Raw genomic sequence first — 10,649 nt, 5'->3', positions numbered from 1 at the left:
CCCACTTCCCTGGGATTCCTTTGGAGCCCACGTGAAGGGGGTTTCTGGTTCTTTTCTGGGACAGGAGCCCATCAGCTCCAGGACAGAAGTGTGGACACCACTCCCCCAGGAGCCAGGCCTGGCTGGTGCTTCAGGGGAGCAGCTGGGACAGGAACAGCCCAGCTGAGCCTGCTTTTGGTTCTCAGCCTTGGGTTTGGTTTGAACTCTTCCCAGAGGAGCCCATTCCTGCCTCTGGCAGAGCCTTTCTCCCTCAGCCCTCAGAGTCCCCAGGCAGCACCTCCAGCCCTTCTCTGTCCTGTGGTTTTAGCACTCACAGCAGGAGAAGCACAAGCAGCAGCTCCCTGACACCTGATCAAGCCAGAGCAACAGATTGGCCCCCAAATTCACCCCAGCCAGTGCCAGCATTGTACTCATTCCAATCCACCCTCCAAAGAACAGCAGGAGAAACAACCTGGGAGAAAGCAGATCCGTGACTGCAGCCGGAACCACGAGCAGCCGCCTCCTTTACTGTGCCCACCCAGCCACAAACCAAGGGGGGAGATGAGGAAGAAGTGAGGATGAAGAGGCAGCCATTCCAAATGCTGAGGTGACCCCCCCTACCTGCAGGAAAACTCCCCAGGAAAAGGGAGATTTCCCACCTCTCAGTGCACAAAGCCCCGTCCATTTTGTTCCCACCGGGATTAGAGCCGTGACCTTCCCGTGCTGAAGCACTGAGAGCCACACGTGGCCAGATGTGCATCTCCAGGGACTGTGGAAACTCAAACCATCTCATCCCTGCCCTGTTAGTTTGGCTCAGCCCACCCCAAACCACCCTCTGGCTCCATCCTCACAGGCAGGCCAGGCCCGTTCCCCATCCGAGTGCAAAGCCACAGGGACACAGGGAAGGAAGGCATTCGTGGGGACAGGAAAAGGAACAAAGAAATCCCTTCAAGTAATCCAGCCCAGCCCTCTCTGGAGGTCACAGCTCCTTCTGGGCCCCTCTGGGGTGATAAGGCAAAAAAGTCTGAAGTCCTGGAGGGATGGAGGGATGAGGAGGTGGCAGAGGTGACAGGTGAGTTATTCCATAGGTTGCTTCTTCACACTCCTGGCACTCATCTCCAAGGGCCCAGCAGCAGCTCTGGTTATTTCTGCACACAGCTGGGCCAGGCCAGCCCACCACACACTGCTGAGAGGATGATGTAGAGGATCACCTGGGGAGGGAAAACGGGAATTCTGTAGAGAATGAGGGATTTCCATCCTTCTCTCAACTGCCACACACCTGGAAACTCCAGTTACCAAACCCCTAAAGAACTTGGCCAACACCCTCCTCCCCCTGCCTCTCCCTGCAGCAAGGACAGGTTTTGGTGTTTTCCAGAGGCTCTCCACACTTCCCAGGTTCTCCACACTTACAATGGACACGATGATGATGACGATGGTGAGCTTGAGGTTCTTCATGCACATGGCCCGGGCGAGGTTCCTGCTGGTTGTTTTGAAAGTGACTGACTGCAAGGGAAAGGAAAACAAGGAATTCATTCCCAAAGGAAGCTGGATCCCAAGAAGAGCCAAGCTTTTCCCTGCTTCCCCAAACCGTGGCAGTTTTTTCCTCCAGAGCCATTTAACTCCTGCACAAAACTGAACAGGCAGCAAGAGAAAACTCTCCCACAACTCCAGGGACAGGATAAAGTGTGTGAGTAAGTCCAGAGCCAGCTTGGAAGGATTAAACATGGAATATTCCCAGGTCTGGGGGCTGCCCACAGGGATTGGTCTATCTCAGAGTACTGGTGAGGTTCTCATCTCACTTCTGACCTTTTGGGAACTGAAGTGCTCCAAAATATTTACAGATCCACTGATCTAATCTCTAATCCCCAACATATTCCAGGGGTTAATTAGTGTAAATACACCTGCCAAACTGGGACAATCCATAGGCCACTCCTGCCAGCCAAACCCCAGGGGTGAGACAAGTCCTTCAGTGCCCAAACATTCCTCCAGAATTTGGGCCCTCCTGCATTTTACAGTGTCACAGAATGGGCTGGGTTGGAAAAGACCTTGAAGATCATCTTTTTCTCTCCCTGACATGGGCAGGGACACCTCCCACTAGCCCAGGTTGCTCCAAGCCCCATCCAACCTGGCCTTGGACACTTCCAGGGATGGGGCAGCCACAGCTTCTCTGGGCAAGCTGTTCTGCAAAGCCTGTGGTTGTCCCACTCCAAGTCTCCTCTCTGTATCCTGCAATTCCACTCCTTCAAAATAGCTTTTGGTCACCAAACAACCCCAAACACCCACCAGGCTGGGTCAAGGCAGGGATTCCCAAGATGCTCCTGCCCAGGGAAAGGCAGCAGTGGCTGGATCCAGCCAATCCAGCAGCTCCCTCTGCTGGGAATTGCCAGTTTTCCCACAAACCACCTCCTGGGCGGAAACTGCATCCCTGTGAACTGCACTCCTGACTTAGAGCCCATTCCCAGGCTGGAGAACATCAGCCCTGGATCTCCCAGGACACTCAGGTAGGACATTCCCACTGGACACATCCCATCCCTTCATTTCCTGCATGGTTTCCAAGAACCAGCACTCCCTGGGAGAGCTCCCATGGGAACACAGCCCAATTCCTGAAGGAACTCCAGTCCCTTTCCCTAAAGCATTCCCACCTGAGGACCTGACAAGGTTTGCACACCTGGGAGCTGGAGGACAATATTCCTGCTGGATAAGCTCCAGGCACCTCTCCTGCCTCTCCAAAGCACGAGGGCTTCCTGACACCTTAGAGGGCCCCACAAGATCCAGGAACTCCAGGATTGGCTTTGGAGTGTTGGATGCCACAGGAACTGGGCACTTTACCAGATAACACTGCTTTAGAATCACATTAAATTTAGGGGTTTTTTTCAGTCCTCCCTCCTTTAGAAACACTCAGAGAAGCTCCAGAGTCTTCACAGACTCTTTAGGTGGAACAGCTCAGGTTGATTTTTATTTTAAACCAGCTGCACTTTCCCCTTTGTTGTATCATCACAACTGCACGGATTCACATTTTCCAGTTTATCTGGATCTTTCCCAGCCTGGGAAACAGCTGTAAGGAGGGCAGGGATAAGACACGACCCAAGGAAGGGTTCCCTGCAGGACTCCATGCTCCTGTGTCTGTCTAAGTGTCTCTGGGTGCTGGTGTCTCCCTGCCCTGCTCCCTGGGGTGCAGGAACACCATTTCCCAGTTCCAGGATCTCCCCCAGACTCACCGAATCCACGAGGTTCTCTGTTTTATCGATCAGCAGCTCCAGCTTCTCCCCTCTTTGCGCCACAAGGTCTGGAGAAAAGAGACAAAAATCCAGATTGGAAGGTAGAATCCCAGTGCAAAAAGCTGCTTCCAACACCCAACCCTAAGCCAGGAGCCCTTGGATGCAATTTCCAGCCTTCCTGGCACTGCCAGGTCTTTCAGGAGCAGCCTCTCATCACACGGGCTGTGTTTGGGGACTGAATTTGGGTAAATTCCAGCTCTCTTTTGAACAGTCAGACTTGTCCAAACCCAAACTGGTGTGACACAAAGTGAAAGAGGCTCCAGGCAGCTCTTCCCAAGGGAAGCAGGTACCTATGTTCCGGACCATGATTCCTTTGAGTTCATCGATCTGGGCTTGTGTCTCTGCCACCTGGTCAGGGCCTTTGCTCTCCGAGTGGTATTTCTGCAACAGAGGACAGGCAGTGACAGCAGGAGCTCAAAAAGGACAGGCAGTGACAGCAGGAGCTCAAAAAGGACAGGCAGTGACAGCAGGACCTCAACTAAGAACAGGCAGTTACAGTAGGACCTCAGCAAACCAACAGTCAGTGACAGTAGGACCTCAACAAAAACAGTCAGCAACAGCAGGACCTCAAAAAGGACAATCAGTGACAGTAGGACCTCAATAAACCAACAGTCAGCGACAGCAGGGCCTCAAAAAGGACAATCAGTGACAGTAGGACCTCAATAAACCAACAGTCAGTGACAGTAGGACCTCAAAAAGGACAATCAGTGACAGTAGGACCTCAACAAACCAACAGTCAGCGACAGCAGGACCTCAATAAAGAACAGTCAATGAAAACAGGACCTCAACAGAAACAGTCAGTGAAAACAGGACCCTCAACATTCCACTTCAGGTCTTTAACACAAACAAAGGCAACTCGGGTCCCTGCAGAACAGCATGGACAGAAATGGGAGTTTTCAAACCACCCAAGATGTTTATCAGTGGGTGGAAGACCAAAATCTGGCTTTTTCAGCCATTTACAGACCTCCCCCCCCCTCTGCTCCCACACTGGTGCCCAGAGGGCCCAGAAGTGACAGTCCCCTTTGGAAGTGGAAGCAACTGGCAGCAGGGAAGGGAAGTTAAGGCAGGAGGCAGGAGCTGTGGGTCCCTGTCAGGGGTCCCAGCCCCACTCCTCAGCTCAGAACTATTTCTGAAGGCAACACACTTTGATGAGCTTCTCTAGGGCACATCGAGGGGTCCCTGCAATCCCAGGGGACAGCAGGGATCCATCTCCACAGGTGGCCTCAGAGGGGGATCCAGGGAAGGTGAGGAGTGCCTGTGGACTGGGAATGTTGGAGGTGGCCAGTTGGAGTGTCCCAAGAGGAGCAGGATACAGGAGCAGCCAAGGGCCAGCCCACAGCCTGGACCCACCCAGGAGGATCTCCCAGCTCACCTGCCCTGAGCTTTGCTGCTCTCCAGCCCCTCTGGTGTGTTCCCTGTTGCACCACTCCTGTCAGCCCTGCCCCTTCGTTCCCTTGGGAAGTGCCAGTGACTCCAGTTCCCCCAGTTGGGACCCCAGAGATCCCCTGGTGCCTGCCCAGCTCGGGGGGGTGGGAGCAGCACGAGCCAACCCCCAGCTTAGAGGAGCCTCAGGGTTTGCAGAACCCCAGGAGGGAAACCAAGGGCCAGTGGCATCAGGGAACTGAGTTCTGCTCTTCCTGCATGGATTTGAAGTCCCTGATCCCATCACAGCTGCTCTGCTCCATGATCACCCACCTGCCTGCTCCAATCCCAGTTTTCTTCTGGGCAGGAGTTTAACTGAAATCCAAATCTGACAGAGTCCAACACTGACAGCACCCACCTGGTAACTCATGGGCACAGCACCCACTCCAACAGCTCCTCTGGAACTGCCCCAGTGGAGTTTTGGGAGAAGGTGCAGACTGGCCCACTATCAAAGCCAGTCACTGGTTGGACTGGAAGCACAGCCCTCCTTCCCAGGATTATGTGTGTGCTGCCCTTGAGCTGGAGTGGGATCTCTGCCTCCCACCAGTGACAGGGATCCCCTGGAAAACATCCCTGCTCCTGCACTGAGGACAGGGCAGCCAGGCTGCCAGCCTGGAGCAGGGAGGGAAGAGCTCTGCCAGCACTGAACTGCTCTTGGCTGAGGCCTGGACTCCATCCATATGCAGGAGCTGAGACAGGCAGCTCCTCTCGAGCTTTAGGGACCTGGAAAAGCTGGGATTTTAGGGGAATATCAGCTCCAAAAACTGCCTGGCTCTTCCGATAAGGCAACTCCTTAAACTTATTCCAGCTTACAAAGTGCTGAGCCAGCACTTTGTGTAGGTTCAGTCCTCACATGTCAAAGCCTGGTGGAGAAGGAAAACTCCATCCCATCACCCACAAGAAGTTAATCTCATTTATTATGCACTGGAATTGTCCTTGCTCCCGAAATGAACTCCTGGGACTCTCCAAACCCCCTTCCCCACTCACTGTGGGCACCCACACATGGCCCCTGTCCCAAATTCCAGGACAAACTTCAAGCAGCAGCAGTGCAAGGGCAAATCCTCCCTTTACCTTCCCTCACCTCAGGGTCCTGCTTCCCCCTGCACCTCAACACAAACTGGGAGTGGGCCAGAATTCCTACACTGAGAAGCCAGAGCTCTTCCCCTCCTCCTGCACCTGCAACACCCCCAAATCTGGCACTTCCCAGAGATCAGAAGGAGCCAAGGCCTCCATGGAGAACAGCAGCACCAACACCCTCCCCAGGCACAGCAGAGCACTGAGAATTCCCAGCCCACAGCCCCGGGTGGACGAGCCCTGAAAGCCAACATTCCAAGGACATCTTGGCTTTAATTCAAGGGAGAGCTCAAAAAAAAAAAAAAAAAGCCCCACAAACAACCCCAAACCAGGTTATCAAGTTGTTTGTAGTCAATTAAGGGCTCTTAAGAGATCCAAAGCCTGCCTTTCAGCCCTGCAGCCTGAGGGTTTGTGTGCCACAGCCTTCCCACCCCGAGCGATGAAAGCCAACATTCCAAGGACATCTTGGCTTTAATTCAAGGGAGAGCTCAAAAAAAAAAAAAAAAAGCCCCACAAACAACCCCAAACCAGGTTATCAAGTTGTTTATAGTCAATTAAGGGCTCTTAAGAGATCCAAAGCCTGCCTTTCAGCCCTGCAGCCTGAGGGTTTGTGCACTAATAACATTATTGATCTGCAGTCACCAAGCAGTTCTTTATTCCTTCTCCATCTTCCAGCTGGCTCCACTCATTTCACTTGCTATTATTCCCTGTAGGAATTCCCTGTCCTTCCCCCAGCCCTTGCTGGGGGTGCTGGGAGAGCAGCTCTGCAGCCCAAATCCCAGGGAAAAGCCCAAACTGCACCATTCCCTCTACAAGAAGCTCATGTTTTAAGAGCAGCCCAATCCCAAACCCAAAAAACTGCTTTACCCCCTCCCTCTCCCCCACAAAAACCCCACTGCAGCAGCACAGGGTGTTTGCAGAGCCTGGTTATCCAGCAAGGGAAGGCAAGTTAATTAGAAGACAATTAACTGATTGCTCTGGGAAATGCATCTGGTTCTAGGAGGGAGATGCAAACCTTCCTTCAAATGCTGCTGGGAATAAAAGAGATAAAACAACCCAATTATTTCCACCCTCTCCTGTGTGGCACCTCAAACACACAAATCCAAACCCACAGCAAGCCAAGAGCTCTCCCAAAAACAGGCTGGACATCAAGGCTCTGCCAGAGCCCAGCACAGAACTCCCACACCCCAAGAGAGAAGTGAACTCCAACTCCACCTTTCCTTCCAGGAGTCCAAGAACAGCCCCAGAGTCGCCAAAAAAGTCCTCTGAAACCTGGGAATTTCTATGGAAGGAGACTGACAGTGTTCTGCCTGTGCAGGATCCAGGCTGGAGCCAGGGCAGGGGAGCAGCTCCCCCTGCCAGCACCACACTGTTCCACAGACTGGGAATGCAGCATCCTGAACTCCATCCCAGCTCAGGGGGGAAGGGATACTCCCCTCACCCTTGTCATTTTGGGGCTGGAAGCATCCAAGGCAAATCTCAACTCAGGGACCTGTCACAGGTTATTTATCCTGCTCTTGAACCTCCTTCCTTCCATTCCTCCTATGCTGGGAATGGAAACCCTCGGAGCCTCAGTGCAAGCTGGAGAGTTCCCCACAGTCCTGCACTTGGTGTAACCCAAGCCCAGCTGTCTGTGCTCCTGAAAAGGCCACAGTGCCACCAGCAAACACCCTGTCACACTCCAGCAGCCACTGGAATTGCTGGGAAGGGAAAGAAAAAGGGAAAGAGGAAGGGGAAGGGGAAGGAGAAAAGGGAAAGGCAGTCAGGGATCAGCAGACACTCAAGTTCTGAAGCTGAGCAGCAAAGGAGCACCACACCTTTGTCCTGCTCTCAGTGACAGCCACATTCCCTTGCACTGGGTGGTAACTGGAACCAGCCTGGACATTTCCAGTGTTCCCATTAAGCTCTGATCTCCTGATCCAAACAGTTCCTCCATCCCCAGTTCCCCCCTGAGCTGTGGGGTGAGCGTGGGGAGCACAACCCACCGCCCGGCTCCACACGCAGTTCCCAGGGAGCAAACCCAAGGAGAATTCCTGGGGCAGGTCTGGCTTGCCAGGGAAGTGCCCTGGAGCCACAGGGCTCACCAGCTGTGCTGCCAGGACACTGGAGAACTCGCTGTTCATGGCATAGGGGAGGGCTGTCTGGGCTCGGGAGCCGTACGTGGTCTGGAACCGCTTCTTGATCTCGTTCAGGAACGTGAAGGCTCGGGAGCGTTCAAAGTCCTGGCAGAGAGAGCAGAGACACCAGGAATGCACAGAGGCATGCACAGAGCCACTCACAGAGAGGCTGTAACTCCCAGTCCTAACTGGTGTGTCTGTGTGTGGCACTGGCACTGGGCTGCTTATCCCAGGGCTTGGAAGAGCAGCCACAGCGCTCTCTTATTACCACTCGGTGATCCCACTGTGAATTCTCCCTGCCTTGTTTCCAGGCTGCATTCCCAGCCTGGATATCCACAGTTCTAATTCAGTGCCTGGCACCTTCCTGCAGTGAGGGAGAAGTTTTGGCTTCAGCACTTCCAGAACTGAGGAGCACCAGGCACTGACAACTGAACTGGTCCCTGCATCCCCATCCCACTGCCCTGGCAGGGAAAACAAGGACTTCACCTCAAAACTACCAACTCACAGGCAGTGGGAGGTGTCCCTTCCAACCCAAACCATTCTGTGAGTCCACAACTGGAGTTCCAGGCTTAGACAGCAGAGCTGCAACCAGTGGGAATGAGAACACGAGCATCTTCCATGGGGGAAAAGGCACCTCAGACCAGCACCCACTAAAAACTGACAGCTGGATTCCCAGACCTGCTGGGAACAAAATACTCACGTCATCTGTGATGCAGAGGTAAATAATCCTGTCCTGGCAGATGTAGTGGAACAGGTAACTGCAGAGAATTGAAAAGAAGGAAAAAAAAAAAAAGATCATTTGGAGCTGCCACAGGACTCATTTTCTAGAAGACACTGCTGCCTGTGGGGCCTTCAGGGGCTGGGGAAGGAGACATTTCTGCATTCCCAAAAGTTTCTCCCCCAGAAGCACTTGGAACCTCTTACAAACTCCAGAATAAAGCAAATTAATTCTTCTGCAAAGCCTTGCCTTGTCCAGCTCCAAGGGTACAGCTCAGGAGCTCCACATTCAGGTTCTGTCTTGTAACATTAAGACAAGGCCAAAATAAGCTTTAGGAGTGGGCTAGAACTGCCCTGAGGGTCTGTTTCCATGAAAAGATAAAAGAAATCCTGGCATATCCACAACTGTCCTGCAAGGAGTGAGGTGCAGCTTGTCTGACACCACCTTGCAGGCTCCCCAGTGATTCCTAGAAGAATCCAAACTGCAGAGACAGAATTCCTGATGGCTGGTTTTCCCTGGAGAGTATAAAAAACACACAGAAGTTCTCCTTAAAAACAAACAGAACCCATTAAATGAGTTTGAGGAGTTCAAAGTTCAAAGGAACTCGAGGTTTTTTCCTGTTTCAGAAGAAGAGAAATTCTCTTAGAAAGACATCAGAGAATTTTCTGGCCAGGCTGGGAATGTGGCAAGGCAGAGGATCCCTGGAACACTCCAGACAGGAGGAACAGCTCCTTGTGCTCATTGTAGTTTCCCAGCTTTCCTGTTCTGCCCAGTTCTCTCTAAAAATGCACTGCAGCCCTCCTCAAACTCAGCTTTTTAGTTGGTTGAACAGCATTTGAGGCAAAGTTATTGCTTTTCACTCCCAGGAAATAACTGTATCCTTAAAATTACAACAGGAAAGAAAAGATGCAGTGGCCAAGGTATGTCAGAGCCCTGGGCTTCCTCAAAAATATCTCCCACAGGGACTTGGTCGGGCTCCCAAACCAGGAAAGGATGAGGGAAGATTATCCCAATCCTCACCCTGAATCCTCAGGCAGCCAGAGCAGCTCCAACACAGCAGCCTGGGCAGCAGAGAGGATCCTGCCCTGCTGCCCATCCCCAAAAAAGGGCTGAAATGGGGCCTCTAAAGTTGTTTTTTCCACAGTTGTTTTAGTCTGTTTGCCACAGTGGTTTTAGTTTTCTCCCCAGCACATGGACTCACCTACTTCATGGGTGCAATGAGTCTCAGGTGATGAACCATCTAATCCCAAGGGTTGTTCAGAGAGCTGGAAAAATCCTGGGAAAACCCTTCTGGATTTGTGGCAGCTCAGGATGACTCCAATGATCTGCCAGCACCACTCCTCCTAAAGCCCCCAGGATCCACAAGTGACCCACCACGTCCAAGCTTCAGAAAAGCCAGGGAAAGATTCCCTAAGCCACACTCCAAAAGTCCCCCAGCTGGGCACGCTCCAGCTCACTCTGGAGTTGTATCAAACCAGAAAAGTTGGATTGTGTATCAACTGCTTGAGCTAAACTGAATTTGGGACAGCAAAAGCCGACAGGATGACAGGAAAACAACCCCAAACTCAGCCAGTTTATTGCTGTCCTCCTGCCAGCCCCCCAGGGGGGTCACTCACCTGCCGTGGGAATAGGTGAGTTTGTTGTTCTCCGAGGGGATCTTGGCCAGGATCTGCTCTGTCACCTCCAGGAAGTTCCCTCCACACCAGGCGTGCTTGGCCAGGATGGTGGTGCCCCTCGCCACGACAGCAAACAGGATGGCCATGGCTTCCCCCTGCTGGGAACACAACCAGCATGAGCTCCAGGACACCAGGAACACAGCACTGGGATGAGCTCCAGGACACCAGGAACACAGCACTGGGATGAGCTCCAGGACACCAGGAACACAGCACTGGCATGAGCTCCAGGACAGCAGGACCACGGAGTTCTCCCACCTCCCCTTTCAGCTTCTGCTCCGACGACACCAGAACTCCAACGATCTCTAGGAAATTCCTGCTCACCACCGTGGCCTGCACTCAGTGATCCCACTGGGAATCCTCCCTGCCTTGTTCCCACCTGGATTTC

At 52.9% G+C, this 10,649-nt stretch overlaps 1 protein-coding gene across 1 annotated transcript in view; it reads right to left on the bottom strand.

Moving 5' to 3' along the window:
* Positions 1-457: 457 nt before the first annotated feature.
* VAMP7 (vesicle associated membrane protein 7) overlaps positions 458-10,649 on the bottom strand; it is a 12,278-nt gene continuing 2,086 nt past the window's right edge. The window contains exons 2-8 of the mRNA XM_008920798.3: positions 10,205-10,362; positions 8,571-8,628; positions 7,838-7,975; positions 3,548-3,638; positions 3,198-3,265; positions 1,390-1,482; positions 458-1,190 (exon numbers count right to left, since the gene is read on the bottom strand). Coding sequence (XP_008919046.1) covers positions 1,122-1,190; positions 1,390-1,482; positions 3,198-3,265; positions 3,548-3,638; positions 7,838-7,975; positions 8,571-8,628; positions 10,205-10,350 — 663 coding nt within the window. The 5' untranslated portion in view covers positions 10,351-10,362 and the 3' untranslated portion in view covers positions 458-1,121. The remainder of the gene's footprint in view (positions 1,191-1,389; positions 1,483-3,197; positions 3,266-3,547; positions 3,639-7,837; positions 7,976-8,570; positions 8,629-10,204; positions 10,363-10,649) is intronic.

This window comes from Manacus vitellinus, unplaced genomic scaffold (assembly GCF_001715985.3).
Source record: "Manacus vitellinus isolate BGI_N305 unplaced genomic scaffold, ASM171598v3 scaffold_62_pilon, whole genome shotgun sequence".
In the NCBI taxonomy this organism is placed as follows: Eukaryota; Metazoa; Chordata; class Aves; order Passeriformes; family Pipridae; genus Manacus; species Manacus vitellinus.
This window is presented reverse-complemented; position numbering and strand designations above follow the sequence as displayed.